Here is a 17534-nt window from a genome sequence, read left to right as displayed (position 1 = left end):
AATTTTTTCTTCGATTATTGTTTAAACGTAACACTGAGTTCTCAGGGAGCATACCGCCATCTACAGGATGGGCGACGAAAATCAGGGTCAGAATCAGTTTTATCGCCAAGTGTGCTTCACACACACAAGGAATTGATATAACTTCGTTCAAAATTTTACTTAAATGTAATATTTTTTTGCTTTCATTTATAGGTGATTTAATTTTATGGTACTATATTTATGCAGTAGTTGGCACAAACACCTCTTTCTCAGTTTGTGTGAATTTCAAGGGATTCAAGGTTTATTATTACAACATATTACAATTATTATTATTATTATTATTATTATTATTATTATTATTATTATTCATTAATATTTGCATTTCTTTGATACAAGTATGAGGTTTTTATAATGTTTTTAAATAAGAGTATATATTTTTATTTCTTTAGCTCAAAAGGATTCAATATCGATTTGTCAACATGCCTAGCTGTTTCATCTGAAGGGCATGTTGTTACACACTCAAAATAACATTTTTGCTACACATTAAAAATACTTATTTAAAATGAGCTGAAAAAATACAATTGTGGAGATTTTTTTTTTGGAAAACGCAATCAATCTAATTAAATTAGTTACATTAACTTAATGGATTTGGGTTGGGACAACAAGAATGAATTGTGTGGAACCCAGCATTTTTACAGTGCATGACCATATAGCTATTACAGCTTAAATTGTTATGCAATCTAATAAATTTGAGTTGTGAGTGAAAATAATAGATGTCTAACAATAGTCAAAAACTAGACTATAATCATCAAAAAAAAAAAAAAAACAGATTCAGACAGAATCCAACTGATGACTTTATTTTGCTGTTGCTTAATATCTACTAGATTTTATATTGACAGCCCAAATGCAGACTTTAGCCAAGATGTCTACCTTTAGAACTTTAGACACCTAGATGTATATTAAACAAACAAACTAACAAACAAACAAACACAAATGTTTTCTGAGAGTAGACATGACTGCAAAGAGATCCAAATTCTATTAAAAAAAAAAAAACAGCAGAGCAAGCAGTGATGGAGAATGGTGAATACAAACTGCACAAACTGCTTTGACTTTAAAACCTCTTTAATTTACATTAAATTCTCTAAAGGCAAAGTAAAATTTTTTACAAAGTTTCACAAAACTATTCGATCACCAAACATCACCAATTGAAAAATAGCATATTCTCTTCACAATTACAGTAACGTACATAAAGCTTTACTCACACACATCATTTTAATTTTAATTAAAGTAAATTCCATGTGAGTTGATAAAATGTATATTGCAGTCTAATCCTGGATTTAACCAATGCACTAAAAAAATCTAATTGTCTATCTTTACCCCTTTCAATTGCCATTCTGTGAGTTTTCCAAATTTTCCAAAATTTTGCTTGAGCAACAACAGAATTAGCCACAATACAGCTCTTTCTGTGTTCTTTAGAATACACACATAGATAAGAAAAGTATCTCATTAAAAATAAAACCAAGGTATACAATTAATATTTCCAATAAAGCAAATAATTTCCGCTGTAAGTCCCCTGAGCATTTTGGAAGAGGGCTTTTATAAAAAAGCCTTGGCTAATTGAGTCAGTTCTTACATCCAAACCATAATTCACACAAGCTTCAATACTGGCCTTATTTAATTAAAAAAAAAAAAAACAACCAAAACAAACTTTTTTGGCATGTTTTAATCAAAACAATTGGAAGAACATGGAAGAAAATTTAGCACTTTAAAAAAACATTAATTAACAGGTCCCGTATTTCATAATTTACTTTTTTTTCTGTTTATTTACAGTTGTGAAGTGTACTATGGAATGTTGATTTCTACTCTGTGGACATTTGATGATGAAAATGCAACTGTGCATTTTATAAAACTGCATTTTATTAAAGTGACTATTACTTAAGTTTTAGTGGTTTGAAACAATATATTGTATAAATAGAGCAGAAAAAGTACTTGCAGTTTATTAGCAGGTTTTTGTAATGTAATTTACAAGAATAAACCAGACAATATATCACATTAAACTATTAAATTACACTTTTTTTAACTTTTCAACATCAAAAGTTGTTAGAGGAAAGATCATATCACAACACAAATAAAAATCTGCTGTGTAAAAACCTGCTGGATAAGTTGATGGTTCATTCCGCAGTGGCGACCCCAGATTAATAAAGGGACTAAGCCGACAAGAAAATGAATGAATGAATATTTCCAGTGAGCATGCTAAAGTTTAAAGTTTAATGGTTAGATGTTATATGGATCTACGGCCATTTCCAGACTCTCAATAATCTTTCATGTCAGTAAATTATTAACAATCTTTCAATCAACAATGAATATGTTTAGACTAAAAAATAATAACAAAATGAAGTTGAAATACACACTGCATGGACAGTGCAATGTGAACATAACAGTAAAGCAACGCACTGTCTCAAAATGGCCACACGGTGTCACTCTAAACTAGTAAAAAAAATGTCTTCGCCTGACAAACATCTGTTACAACGGAGTTAAAAGAGAATGAAATCCCAGATCTTCGAAACACCAGACGATAACTATTTGTGTATAGCTAATGACATAGGCTAATATTTGAATTGTATACAGGCTATTGTTATAGGCTAATAACAAACAGTATTCCTCTTGGCTTATTGTCTGCATGTCTTACAGGCAAAAGAATACACCTGTACTTTATTTAGCCACAAGTTTGTCTTTACGCAGCTAAATAAAACATTGATACACATACATACAAGACAATGGTTATAGAATAAAGTAGCTTGACCTTACAAACCAAAACAAAGCCTACATGTCAAGCTTAGCTAAATAAAATTAACGTTAACGTTAGCCTACTTCAATTTGTCCTCGCCACACTGCCGTTTTTGTGAGTAATGTCAAAATAAGTTCGTACAAATAACTCGAAAAATTTGTAGACTTTTGTCTTTCCGTCATGGTTCAAGTTCACGGACAAAAATGTGGCCAAATCATTTTATCAAACAGTTTAAATAGTTACCAAATTCTTACGTGTTTCACCTGACGGTCGGGAGTGCGCCGCAGGCACGCACATCTGCAATGACGTCATGTCGGTCCTCCCCGTCTCTCTCGTACTGCGAGTGTTTGAGTTCTGGCTTAAATCCGGCTTCACTAATAAAGGCTGCAAGTCCTGCATGCGCACCGGTGCATTACTGTTATTATTCATCTCTGGTGAATCAGTGATCACGAGAGCCACCAATAAGCCATCTCTGGACACGTTGACATTTAAACATGAGCTGAGTTGCACAAACTTTTTAATATTTTGTAAATTATTTTTTTTTCATTGCATTTCTGATGCAGTGAGTGAGTTTATGAAGAGTTTTTCCCCTGTACAAGGACTGCATTTGTTGGCATGAGAGATAAAGAGAATGGCTTGAAGCTAAAGGAGAGATTTACTGAAGAATGCACTGAAGTGGATTTCAAATGAAGAGTTCTACTGTCTGCAAAATATGAAGACGGTAACTATATCATCTCTTACAGTCTTTCAGACAGTCTGGACATTCCCGGTGGAGTGTACACAGAATATATCAATGCATAACAATATAACGGAATCTGTTTTTAATAGTAACTCCTCTGTGACTGCTTTATCTCAAGCGACAACTTTATTGAAATACACTTCATCAAGCAGATAAAAAGAGCAAGAAGACTCGGTGTACATTTGTAGTCTTCTCATTGGTCTTTTGTGTTTTTATTTCAGCGGTCAGTGTAATAGTGTTGGGCAGTTGCCAGCTGTCTGGGTCAGACACGTTTTAGACTCGAGCTGCTGTCTGGAAGAAGCCGCTTTATACTCATGAATGTTCGTCTGCACAGTTGCCGCTTCAGCTTCTGCTGGTAAGAAACGCACGCAAAAAGAGCTGACGTTTAGGAAATCTAGCCTATCTGGTGGAACTGGGCCACTTTTCTGCTTGCTGATGTAGAGAAAAGCCGGCATTTGATTTGATGTTCATCCGGTGAGCTGCTTCTTTAATTGCCTTAGTTTTATTTTTAAGTGGAGCTGTGGAAGTCGTGCTGTACAATCTTGCTTGACTTTATTGTGAGAGATATTGTTGTTTTTTAATGAAAAGACTTATTGTATTTTACGTTTTGAAAGGATACAGCCTTTTTTGCAAATAGCCTTGTGCATATATTGCAGATATAAATAATGATTGATATAATAACCGATAAATTGATATGGACTGACATGAATAGACAGATCAATGAATGGATGGACTGACATTAGATAGATAGATAGATAGATAGATAGATAGATAGATAGATAGATAGATAGATAGATAGATAGATAGATAGATAGATAGATAGATAGATAGATGATGGATGGATGGATGGATGGATGGATGGATGAATTCATTCATTCATTTATTTCCAAGATTGATTCATGAGATGGCATTTTTACACATGTATTGATCAAAAGAGAGTCCAGACTATAACCCTATTGAGAATCTTTGAATAGATAGATAGATAGATAGATAGATAGATAGATAGATAGATAGATAGATAGATAGATAGATAGATAGATAGATAGATAGATAGATAGATTCATTGATTCATTGATTCATAAGTTGATTCATTAGTTGATTCATTGGTTGGTGTTTCGATAAATAGATCCAAAGCTTTATGATTGTGTCCTCTGGTGAACATAAATTATAATGATTTGGGAAATGTCTGTTATCTTTTTTTGTCTATACAATGGAGTTAGTATTCATCAGAAATGTTTGGTCATTAGCATTCTTCAAAATATCTTTTTTTGAGAAATGCATACAGATATGGAACAACATATAGACGGACAAATCCAATTCAAATGTTGACTACTGTATTTAAGTGTTCAAAAATATTTGCCAAATTGTAGTGTATCATAGCTCTGCACCTGTGGTTATTTTTATAGCACACTTGTGTGAACTAAACAGACCTAATGCTCTTCAAAAGTCATCAAGCAATAGGAAAAAATAAATAAATAAATAAATACATTAGTTGAAGTTAGTGCTGGCAAAAAATGACACTTGGTTACTAAGCACTGTAAGAATCACGCATTGATCTTATTCAGATGTTAAGAGTCTTGAAACTGGTGGAACTTGTAAGTCTGATCATCCACCGGTCGAGTTATTTGCAACAAGTTTTTGCGGCATGGTTTCATGCCTTGAGTCGGAAACAGGCAGGGCAGCTAATAGTCAAGTGCAGGTGTTAAAATGATAACCTGAAGTTACTGCATCCCACTCAACACCAATGAGCTCACAGTTATGTATGTGTGTGTGTGTGTGTGTGTGTGTGTGTGTGTGTGTGTGTGTGTGTGTGTGTGTGTGTGTGTGTGTGTGTGTGTGTGTGTGTGTGTGTGTGATCAAAACCTGTCCAGATGTTACAGCAACAAAACCTGAAATCTGCTTTTGATGTTTGATAAGACGAATCATGATTAGGATTTGCTGTTGAAACATTGCGCTCTGTCAGAATGTATTTTAAGAGCATTTTATTACAGGAGAAATTGGCAATTTTCCACTGACAGCTTTTTTTCCACAACTCATTCATTTGCAGGCAAGCAAATGGATAGTTCGGCACAAGTTCCTAATATAGATCTGCTGCTCTGGAATAACATGAAGGGAGTCGTTATGGATTCTTGCCCTGCTCATGGCTGACAAAGATGCAGGCTTGAGTCCTTCCTTGAGACTTCACCTTTAGGAAGACTTCTAAACCTGGAATTAACTGTGGACTTGGGATTCTAGTGTATCGAGGATGCTTGTCACGGGTGTGTTATGGTGCGAAGCTGGATTGACCGTATCGCTTTAATCCACTTGTAGCCTCCCCCTACCCCCACCCCATGTCAGATCTTCCCTAAATTATGGAAATTTTTTGGAAGACGCTGACTTGGATATTTAGCCTGGTTTTGGCCGCTGCTGAAGCTCAGATCCTTTCGTACAACTCTCAAGGTAAGCTTAATAATGTGTGGATAAGAACAGAAAGATGACTGTTGCTGTAACAGCTGATGTCATAGCAGTTCTAAAAATTCAACAAGCCATAACTCATTTTGGCTCACACTGATGTCATTAAGACACTTTCAACTCTACCCAGAGGAAACTTTCATTGCTCAGTAATGCTTCATGCAAGCTTGTTTTCTAAAAGTCTTTTATAAAGAAATTTAAGCTGAGAAACAAATGAAAATTTTGTTGACCTCCATAAATGAAGGTTAAGTCTGGGTCACTAGGTAAACTGAATTCTGGTTATCTTGTGTCAAGTTTTAGACTGCTCTTTACCTGAGTTAACAGTTAATCCTAGGAATTCATACCCTTACGTTTCACTTTCTGTAATTTTTAACCCTTGGTTAATGTCCTTCAATGCGTATTTGCAATGTCAGCAACACTGATTGGATGAACACAGCAGGCAACTTGTTAACATAACTATTTAGGTAGGAATTAAACGCCCTATTTCTCACTTAAATTAACACTATCTGCCACTATTTATTTTATTTTTCTTTCAAACATTAAAACGGCTCTTTAATAACAATGTGTGCCATTTTTGTGAAGTTCTCATGGATATTCAGTTAATTTAGAATGTGTTTGTAAAGCAATACAAATTCACAATAATTATTCTTCCAAAGCAACTTTACAAAAAGTGTGCATTTTAACAATGCAGTAAATACAAAATCATAAACTTTTAAGGTGTGAGTAGGTTTGACAGTTCAGCTGTCAAGCGTATACATAGCTAATTCACACTTATACATTATAATGCACTTTTCAAAAAGTTAGTGGAAATCTATTCTATTTTTTGTTGTTATGTGGCAAAATGACCCGACAGTGCCACCTACATGTATGTACTCTTTTGATGGAGTTACATTTCACACACTTGTACGAAAATTGGCACACGCATCAAACATGCCAGTACCTACAAAAAAGTCTCTTGTATATTTAGGTATGAGGTCCCTTTCATTGCTGTTTGCGGCTTTATTTATAATTTGTTTTTGTGTATATATTGTTTTATATATATATTTAGGATAGCTACTGGTTTAATGTGGGTAGTGGTGCAAATAATAAAACTATGTTTTTTTGTATTACTTCTGTATTACTTGTTTGACCTAATGACAACCGTGTAGGTTAATACGTTGTCCCATTAAACTCTTATTCTTTTGAGAGCGATAGTGTTTTAGCTGTAATTTTTGAATGTTTATTATCCTGTTAATTTGATTAAGCACATACGTCTTTTCATTTAGTGTTAGTCTGATGCATTGAACTTGGAACAGTTCCTTTTGTATCTCAGCTTTTCTCAGTGAGGTTCAATAGAGATCAAATGTAGAGTATTGCTTCCTTCTGCTTCAGATTTTTTTTTCCTGCAAGAAACATCAACAGTAACAACACGTTTTCTTCTAGAGCAGAGATTTTCAGTCCTGCTCTTGGAGAATCAGCGTCCTCTAGACTTTAGTGATCTTCAACAAACTTGTCTGAAAGTCAGTCTGAAGAGTAACTGGTAGTTTAAACCCTGTGGGAACCAGAAATTGCTGAGCCTTTTTTTGGTACTTCTTACAAAATGAAATGAAATATTTAGTATGGGGTGGGCTTTCTTTTTGTGCATTATTAATTTGTAACAAACTAACTTTAAGAGGGGCATAGTTAAGAATATTGTGGCTTAAGCATCAAACTGAATTCATCAAAGAAGAACTGCCAATACAAACACAGAAGCTAATGGTCAGACTTTGATTGAAGATTACCAAACATTTTTTTTTCAATGGTCTGTACATGTTAATTGTACTTGTACATGTTAACTGTACATGTTAATTGTACACCTGAAGCATAACAATATGTGCTAGCAAATTGAACATAGTATTATTAGATTTCTCACAGACTAAACTCTAAACTCTGCTGGACAGTAGCCTTCCAGAAGGGTTTTAAACATGAAAATATTTATTTTGCGTTTCTAACTGTTTGTAATGGAGTTCTCAGTTACACTTCCTTTTAAGTATCTCTTTTGCATCAGCCAATAAATGGAATTACATTTTAAATTTATATTTTATTCACTTTTATCCAAAGTCATTCACACACAATTACACTGTGAACAAACTATGCAGTTGGGGATTCAGTAACTTGCTCAAGGGATTCACCTCAGCCGTGGTATTAAGGGTGAAAAAGAGTGGTTATTCAACTTTGACCATTTAAGTCCAAATTTCTGAGCAGAAGTCTTTTGTAAAAGTCTTCATTGGCTGACTTTTCAGTGCTGTAGTCTGAAACACCTGAGACATTGGAAGTATTTCTGTATTAAAAAATCATTATCCCAACATTAAATTATTCTGCATTAAAAAGCTATGCTATCGACATTAATTTGAATCCATATGCATCTATTTTTGACAGGTTTGCTACTATAATTCAATGTAACATACAGGGTGTGTTCATACATTGTAGATTTGATTTGATTTGCTGTGTTATTGCAGTTTATTTGACAAAGCGTGAATGCTAACATCTGAAAGTTAATGCGAAAAAACAAGTGGACCAAGGTGATTGGGTCAACTTCTAGACAGTTTAGCTGAAATAGGAACACAGCACAAATCAAAGACATCAAAATAAAAGCCAAAATTGCACATGGTGTTGTGAAATGCAAAGAAATAAGACAGAATGCTCAAGACTTCCAGGTCACACCCGGCATCAATCCGATCACAAGTGGACCAGGCTAAATACATTTTGAGCTTGTCCATCTTTAACCAATTTCCAGAGGTAGTTTAAACATGGCTGCTCTCCGCCTTCTGAGCTCATTCCTAAACCCAGTAGCTGGAGAGGCTGATTTAAACATTGACTACGTTTACATAGACATCAGTAATCAAATTATTTGCCCCTACTGGAATTGGGGTATTGGATGCATCTATGAAGTAAGAACTGGTGGAAAAGTGTTGTTTCAATGGAATTTGATACCACATCCTGAAAAGAAAAAAAACTCATGAGCTCAAACTCTGTGTCTGTGGTCCTTTACCGACTCGGTAGGTGCAGAGAATAGTGTCAAACAGCCGTGTGTGTATGGACTACCCTGTCACAAATTGCATAAAAAATCCTACTTGATGATAATAGTTTGATTAAGGTGTTTACATGTCTGTACTGTACTTCAATAATGTGCCTAAAATAGGCAAAATCCACCTGTCTTAATTCCATTTCTGTTTAGTTTTAATTATGACTTTAGTTGGATTAAGGTAATCAAAAACCGCTTTGTACATGGTAGACACTTAACCAGAGTATTGTCTTAACCAGATTATTGGTGTGAATGTAAACATACTCATTGACAGTGGTAATCTTTGGTATTGTACTATAAAGTTTTTTCTCACCATAGGTTTATAAATAAATAAGCTCATGTATTTATCTGAAAATAAGATTTTTGAAATGTGACTTCTTTATTCTCTTCAAAGATCAGCTTTCATGTAGTGCTCTTATGTGAAAAATAAAAGCATACACATGTTAAAACTGTAAAACAGAATTAAGTCTGTATCTATAAAAATCAATTATCTATTAGTTAATTGGTCAGTTCAGGGCTGCACTGTGGCGCAGTAGGTAGCACAATCCCCTTACAGCAAGAAGGTCTCTGGTTCGAGCCTCGGCTGGCGATTCTGTGTGAAGTTTGCATGTTCTCCCCGTCTTTGCATGGGTTTCCTCCGGGTGCTCCGGTTTTCCCCACAAGTCCAAAGGCTTGTGATATGGGTGAATTGGGGTAGCTAAATTATCTGTTGTGAATGAGTATGTATGGATGTTTCCCAGTAATGGGTTGCAGATGGAAGGGCATCCACTGTGTAAAACATACAGTATGCTGGATAAGTTGACGGTTGAATGAATTGGTCAATTAATAAAGTAGCCTATTCGTAAAGCATGTTTTAAGAGCTTATACTTAGCTAATGATTGATTATAAAGCTTGTTTGTCATGCTGTTCCGGGAGAGAGCCATGAGCTCATAAGATCCTCGACCCCACGGGGTCCCTCCCGTTTGCAAGACAAGAGTGGAGTTTAAGCTCAGGTAGATCTCGAGAACTCCCCTGCTGTAGTAGCTAATGAATAGATAGTGATTGTTCTTAAGAGATAACTAACTGACTAGGAGAATGTTTATGGTGCCGGTTTGGATTAGTCAATTAACTTACGCTGCATGTTTTTGGACGATAAGAGGAAACCGGGGAATCCAGGGGAAACCCACATAAGCGATGGGGAGAACGTGTAATCTCCGCACAGAATCGTCGGCTGACTAGCTAAAAACTAGAACCAGTGACGTACTTGCTTTGAGGCAAAAGTGCTTACCACTGGGCCACCGTTCCACCTATCTAAGAAAGGAGGAGGAGGGGTGGAAGGGGAAATTCTTTTAAAAAGAAAATGGCTGTTATATGGAACTTAAGGTATTCATAGTGGCTTAGTAATCGTGTGATTGGTGAATCATAAATTGAATAATGCAGGACCAGCCACAAGCAATCATAAGCACGTGATCCCCTTTAAATTAGTTTACAAATAAACTTCACTTAATTGATCTGGAAACGTTTACAGTGACTTTTGTGTAAATGGTGAAAATTGTGCTATTTCTTGCAGTATTATGTCGAAGGATCAGAGAAATACCTGCCCACAGACCCTCTTCAGAGAACTGGTTGAAAGTGGACACACAAAGGAAACAAATGTGTGTGTTTAAATGTGTGCATGTGAACAGTAATGTGTCTCCTCTGTCCACTTGTGATTGGATTAGCAGATTTTTTAATGAGAATTCCTGTTTTGTTTTGACTTCTTTAAATATTTTACAAGCTTTTCATGAGATTTTTGGATCAAATGTACTCACAACTCAACCTATGCACAAAGTATTGCTTTAGATGTTCAGGAAGTTCTGTCACAAAATATGAATCATAAAAGCCATTCACTGTATTTTCAGGTTAAGTCTTCAAAATGGCAGGGGAAATGTTAAGCAAACCAGGACTAAATGTCATAAAATGCCAAGACAATCAAACAAGTGTCAACACAACCTCCCAATCTCCTAATCTGTGAAAGAGCAATTAAACTTTCCTCTGAGCACACCTGCTACTTTACAGTGCTGAAATTGCTTGTTGATTTTGTGTTTCTCTTGATTACACTCTCCTTTGTTCACATGCTGTTATCTGCTTCACTTTATTTCCCACATCAACAAAAAAAAAAGCGGAATTCCTGTCCACGCTGGAGCACTATCAGCTAACAGTACCAGTGCGGGTGAACGAGAAGGGCCAGTTCATGAGTTACACTGTGAAGCATTACAGGCCTGGACGGCGGCGACGTGGACTGGACCAGACTGAGCTGGACCACACCGAAACCAGGCTTTTTTACAAACTCTCAGCCTATGGAAAGCACTTTCACCTGAACCTGACACTCAACCCCAACCTGGTTTCTAAACATTTCACGGTAGAATACTGGGGCAAAGATGGACTAGACTGGCAGCATTCAGTGGTCGATAACTGCCACTATGTTGGATACCTATTGGATCAATATAGCACTACAAAAGTGGCACTGAGCAACTGCAAAGGCTTGGTGAGTACAACAGAAATATTATTTGGTGTATGACAATGTAAGTAGCCTTTACAATCTTAGAATGTTGCTTTAGATTACTGTTGTTTTTCACCAAAATATCTCAGGAAAAGGTAGACTGTTTTCTACTTAAAAGAACAGACTGGAAACTGTACATTCACACAGGGATATGAATCCACTCTGGCCAGTGACATGTGGAATATGCATTGCATTTTATTGCCCACATATCTAAAGATTTTCAGCTGAAGTGTTTACTTCCTCAAAGGGCCCCATATTTGCTGACTTAGACTTTGTCATGTGACTGATACTCTGTCCTTACTGTGGATTATTTTATTTTGTCTAAAACCAAGTGGCTTGTTAAGATGTGCCATTTCTTTTAGTTAGCAAACTTGTGATGTTCACCTGGTAAAGATATAGGAGAAAAGGGCTTACATTGTTGGAGCAAACAAAGCTTTATTGATGGAACAGAAAAAAAAGCTACAAAGGTATTTTATTTGGACACTAACATGCATATAGCCATGCATATAGCACACAGACACATCATAATAACTTAACAACTGCATTTCAACCTAATAATGGAAAAAAATTGTGCAATTTTAACTTCTTCCCAATAAGAGGTTTATTTAAGTGTGCTATTATTAGGATACTTCATTTAAACTAAAAATAAGAATATGTACTTTCTGTCTACTTCTTAAAGTTAGTGTAAACCGGAAGTTGCCGAGACTTTTATTTTAGTATGTTGATGTATTCTCGTCTCAGCCTCAGACATCATGCCAAACATCACCCAGGAACCTGTGGCCAAACATATGACATACTTTTCTAGAAACACTTTAGCAGATCCTCAGTCATCCTCTGATTGGTTTAAATGGATTTTCATGAGTCGAAGCCCTCAAGTTGATGTCAACAGAAGGTTCACCACTCCAAAGCTGAAAGTAAATGGTCAGACTTTGATTGAAGATTACCAAAACAATTATGTTTTTCAGTGAATTAACCTGCACAGATTAATTATTCGCCTTAAGATTAACATTATTAGCTAGCAAAATAAACATTGTACATTTGATTTCTTGCTGACTTTTAATACTTTTAAGAAAGGAGGTTCTCAGAATTATACTCAAAATTGCAATTAAGTATATTTGACTGATACCGACAGAACTTGTATACACTTGGCCAATACATGTTTATTGACGTATACTTAAAACTATATTCAACCATCCAGAATGTACTTAGTATGATTTAAGTAAATGCCTGTGTAAGTTCATTTGTATTACAATTATGTTACAGATCAGTTGTCATTGTCTTCGAACCCACAAACCCTGTGCATTTAGATGGGTTAAGTATACTTGATAAAATAAATGTAAAGTATAATTTTTTTAGATTAAGGGTTAGCATTATCCAGTTATTGAAGAAGTGTTTATTTCTCTGCACCAATGCCCTATGCCATCAACGAATGGAAACGCAAAACCAAATGTTGCTGTCAGACAGATTTTCTGATCACAAACTGTTGGTTTGACAAGCAGACAGTCCTACCCCCAGTTTACACCATTGGGAATTCTATACAAGCAAAGCAATGTTTTGGTAACGCCATGACGTTTGCACTTTGCAGTGCAATCAGCCAATGATTGGCTTTCTTGCAGCTGTCTCTGCCTATAGAGTGCATTTGTGCATGTCAGTTTTTTTTTTTTTTTTTTTTTTTTTACCAATGCTGGTTACAGAAGTATTTTAAATAAGCTTTTAAAGTCATAAAGCAAATCAAGCATCTATGAGGTTATTAACAACATTACAATCTTTGATTTGTAGCGAATAAGGGAAAAATCCATGAAACATTGGGATTACACAATTATATTAAAACAATGTAGTAATCAGAAGTACATAAATGTAAAGATGGCCAGTTGTGGTCTTTCATTGGAGTGATTGGAGCTAAAGATCTCTTTCAGTGCACTTGTCCTGCTAGTGCTATATTGCACCAAAATAAATTGCGATAAACAATATTATTGTCATTTTAAGACCATGGCATCCCATGCATATTTTATAATGCCAGAATGACAATATAATAGCATTATAATGTAGGTACACTCTTACAATGAACAAAGATAATTTAATTTAATTATAGTGCTTTTAACAGTTTAATAGTTATAATAGTAATAGTAATAGTAAAAAAACAAAAAATAATAACTTTCAACTAAAAAGTGCAAGGTAAAAGGTAACAGAGACTAAAAAGTTTTCAGTTGTCAGGCACCCATATATATATATATATATACACTGTAAAAAAATTCTGTAAAATTTATGGAAAAATACTGGCAGCTATGGTTGCCAGAACTTTTTTGTAAAAGAATACAGAATTTTTCTGTTAAATAGTTTTTAAAATGTATTAATTAACTGATGCAATGATAATTTACAAACCTTTGAGTTAATTATTTATATTTGCAGAAAGCAAATACATTTTAATTGAAATTTACTGGCATTAAAATCAATATTTTAAATGTCTAAGTAATATATCTGAGCATATTGATAACTATTGTACATCAGTTCACTAAAAAAAATTTTAAATAGTGTAAAGTCATTAAATGCAATATTGTGCTCATCTGTTATTGTAATTAACAAACAGATTTTCACTGCATTAGTAACCACATAGTTATATTTAAACAAAAGAAGATGCAGCATAACATCAGATTGCCTTAGTTCATCTTGGACTTGCACACAGACACTACTAACTAATAAGTGTCTAATTAAAGGAGGATCGAGAATTATTGATGAACATCTGTTAACAGCAGAATCACTGAAGGAAAGAACAAGACCAAATAGCACAAATTACAGCCAAAATTAAAGATGAAATCAACAGAATAAAACTCTTAATAAAACAATAATTAACAAAAATAAAACAAATTACACAATAATATGTAATTTCTCAAGATCTCAGCAGAGATCAATAAACAACTCCACAAACATCAGGAGCTTCACTTTATTTCTGTCATCTAAACAAAAGCTCTTAATGAAAATTTTGTTGTTCATTTGAAGTCACCATATGATGGAGGACAGTTTTCTTTAGCTGGGATCTTCAACTCCTTGATTTCAAAAGAAAGAAAAAAAAAAGGAAGCTTCAGCAATAAATGCCAGTTTAACAGGTCTGAATACACCATTCATAATGAGAATGTTTGAACTATGGCAGAACTCAAAAACACCCAGACATCAACAATTAGTCTTTGAATCTCAATAATGGTGACAAACAAAAAAATAAAAATCAAATAAAAAAACAACCCAGAACAATACAAAACACTCTGAAAAATTACCTCCCAAAAACAAAATAAATGTCAAAGAAAGAAATTTAAAGAGCATAAAGCTGCATAATTTATTCATGTTGCAATGTATGCTGGGAGTTTTGTAATATGCTGGTACCCAGCATGCATTGCGGAATGAATATATTAAGCAGCTTTTTTTTTTTAGCAACCATGGTTGAGGTTCATATCCTTATTCTTAATGTCTGTGTGTCGCAAATGAGTTGCTATAATAATTATTAATTCTTTCATAATTGTTTGTGACCCTTCTGGATGCTGTACTACTGTCCCAAGTACTATCACATAAATTAAATAGAATAACTTGCCATTTTTTTATGACTTATGAAATTCACTCTGCATTAAGTACGTAAAAGTTTCATCACATTACTTGCTATAACTGATGAGTTTCAGAAACACAGTGAACAGCTAGAGAAACATTAAGATATAAGAGTACCGGTCCAAGAGCTCAACTAAAGCAGTCTTTGATCTCCATGATGGTGAGGTCAAATCAAAAACTTTGATTAAAAATATAAACCTCTGTTAATTATCAAATATTTTTGCAGATATGAGAGAACTGAAGTCCAACTGTAATCAGTGAAGCTGCTAATGCTGTTATTTAATGGAGTTGTTTAATTCTCTGTTTTAATTCAGTTGGTTTGGTGCGAGGCTGTGTCTGTAGTTTTATTTCTTGTTCGTTTCACTTTGTCTAGTGCACTAAACTAAATAACTAATTTAGGGACTAGTAAATGATGTGGTTAGATTTCAGACACTCTGATTAGTTTCTCGAAAACGAAGGTTAGATCTGTTACAGCTATTTTCCGTATTTTGCACTGAAATTAGCTGTTAATCGTTTAACAGTTTTTCACTGTAGATTTACAGACTTTTACCGTTAAAATAAAAAAAGTCAGACTTCAGCTGTATATATATATATATATATATATATATATATATATATATATATATATATATATATATATATATATATTATGTCTGAATTATTAGCCCCCCTGTTTATTTTTTCCCTAATTTCTGTTTAACAGAAAATTTTTTTAACACATTTCTAAGCATAATAGTTTTAATTACTCATTCCTAATAACTGATTTTTTTTATTTTTGCCGTGATGAAAATATAGTACTAGACATTTTTCAAAGCACTTTTATACAGCTTAAAGTGACATTTAAAGGCTTAACTAGGTTAATTAGGTTGACTAGGCAGGTTAGGCTAATTAGGCAAGTTATTGTATAACGATGGTTTGTTCTGTACACAGCAAAAAAATAGCTTAAAGGGGCTTATAATTTTGACATTAAAATGGTTTTTAAAAATAAATAAAAACTGTTTTTATTCTAGCCAAATTAAAACACGATAAGACTTTCTACAGAAGAATTTTTAAAAAAGAAAAAAAAATCAAAGGGGGGCTAATAATTCTGACTTCAACTATATATAGAGAGAGAAAGAGAGGTTGTTGAGGTTGAGGGTAAAATGTTGCTAGAGTTGTTTTTTATGTAAGGGGCGATATATTGCATCATCAAAAATTATTGAGGTTATGTCCATGTGTTGTGTGATAAGTCAATATATTGATTATTATGACAGGCCTACTGATCAGTTCAATTTTCTAAACAGCATCAGGGGTTGACATCACCACATACTTCATTTTTCTTATAAAATTTTCTGACCAATCAAATGCTCTGTAGTATTTGATATGTCCTACCCTCTTCAATATGTTATTGCTTCTGCTGAAATTGATTTTTGATCATATAAAAGAGTGTTCAAATCGAGCGTCCAAATATAAGAAAATAATAAACTTTTTTTCTGCACAAACTTTGCTATTAATCAAGATTGTTTTCAAATTAAGTTAAAATAATGTGAACAGATGAGTTCAAAGCTAAGATTAGGATTGTTTTTTATCAGTTTCCCTTAGAAATCAGTTTTGTAAGAAATTTGGGTTTTTAAACACTGAAAAACGTAGTTCATTGTCCATCTCCAGCAGATTGACTGTAAAGCCTCAGGTCAGCTTTCAGAATGAGTCAGCATGTCTGCATCGCATTAACAAAGCTTCTACAGTTTCAAAAAAATCAAGCTAGAGCTTAAAACACCCCGTCTGTGTTGCTGCCAGATTTCTTATCTATGTCCCTGTGTCTGTGTACACGGCTGCTTCTGCTCACTGTTAAAGTGACTGCTGAGTGACAGCAAAATATTAGCTTAGCTGTCTCTCCACATCGAGCCTGAATCCCTCCCACACCTGCAAGCCTGCTCCCAGCTGATTCCTATCTCATGCTGAGCATTTCAAAAAAAAAAAACACTAGAACAGTTGCTGTGAAAACCAGCTTCCTGTGATACAAAATGAGTATTGTAGTATTAGATCACACTTGTGAGTTTAATAAATCAGTTTGACAGTGTATGTTGGCTTGACAACAAACTCCACACCTAAAAAAAATTGTCATTACCCAGCTCACACGCAACGTCATAAGATGTTGATGTTACTGTAGGTTAGATTTTGGTCTCCAGTGTTGTCGATTCCTGGTTGTGTTGGAAAGTGACCAAAATCCAACTTCGAGCTAACATCTCCCAAATAGCATACGAATGTGGGCCACTTTAGGTAGCCGGATTTGAGCCACATGAATTTTGCTAGCTGGGCTTAAACCAACTTCATATTGACATCAAATACTGCCATTTATCCATCAGGTATGGCAACCAAAATCCAACACCTGATAAACGTCATAGTGGTGATGTCCACAACACGTCAAGCTGCAAAATCATTA

At 34.5% G+C, this 17534-nt stretch overlaps 1 protein-coding gene across 6 annotated transcripts in view; it reads left to right on the top strand.

Moving 5' to 3' along the window:
- The first annotated feature begins 3128 nt into the window (after window positions 1-3128).
- adamts6 (ADAM metallopeptidase with thrombospondin type 1 motif, 6) overlaps window positions 3129-17534 on the top strand; it is a 175890-nt gene continuing 161484 nt past the window's right edge. For 4 of the 6 annotated variants that reach the window (XR_012386164.1, XM_017358010.3, XM_073914478.1 and 1 more), the window contains exons 1-4: window positions 3129-3488; window positions 3728-3861; window positions 5554-5945; window positions 11142-11506. Coding sequence is in view for 4 of the 6 variants with exons in the window: in XM_017358010.3 (XP_017213499.1) it covers window positions 5858-5945; window positions 11142-11506 (453 nt within the window). In the remaining 2 variants the exon portion in view is untranslated. Of the gene's footprint in view, window positions 3489-3727; window positions 3981-5553; window positions 5946-11141; window positions 11507-17534 lie in introns of all 6 variants that reach the window. The other 2 variants (XR_012386165.1, XM_073914476.1) reach the window with 1 other exon arrangement.

This window comes from Danio rerio, chromosome 10, assembly GCF_049306965.1.
Source record: "Danio rerio strain Tuebingen ecotype United States chromosome 10, GRCz12tu, whole genome shotgun sequence".
Lineage (NCBI taxonomy): Eukaryota > Metazoa > Chordata > Actinopteri > Cypriniformes > Danionidae > Danio > Danio rerio.
The sequence above is the reverse complement of the archived record's forward strand: the minus strand, read 5'-3'. Positions and strand labels throughout refer to the sequence as shown.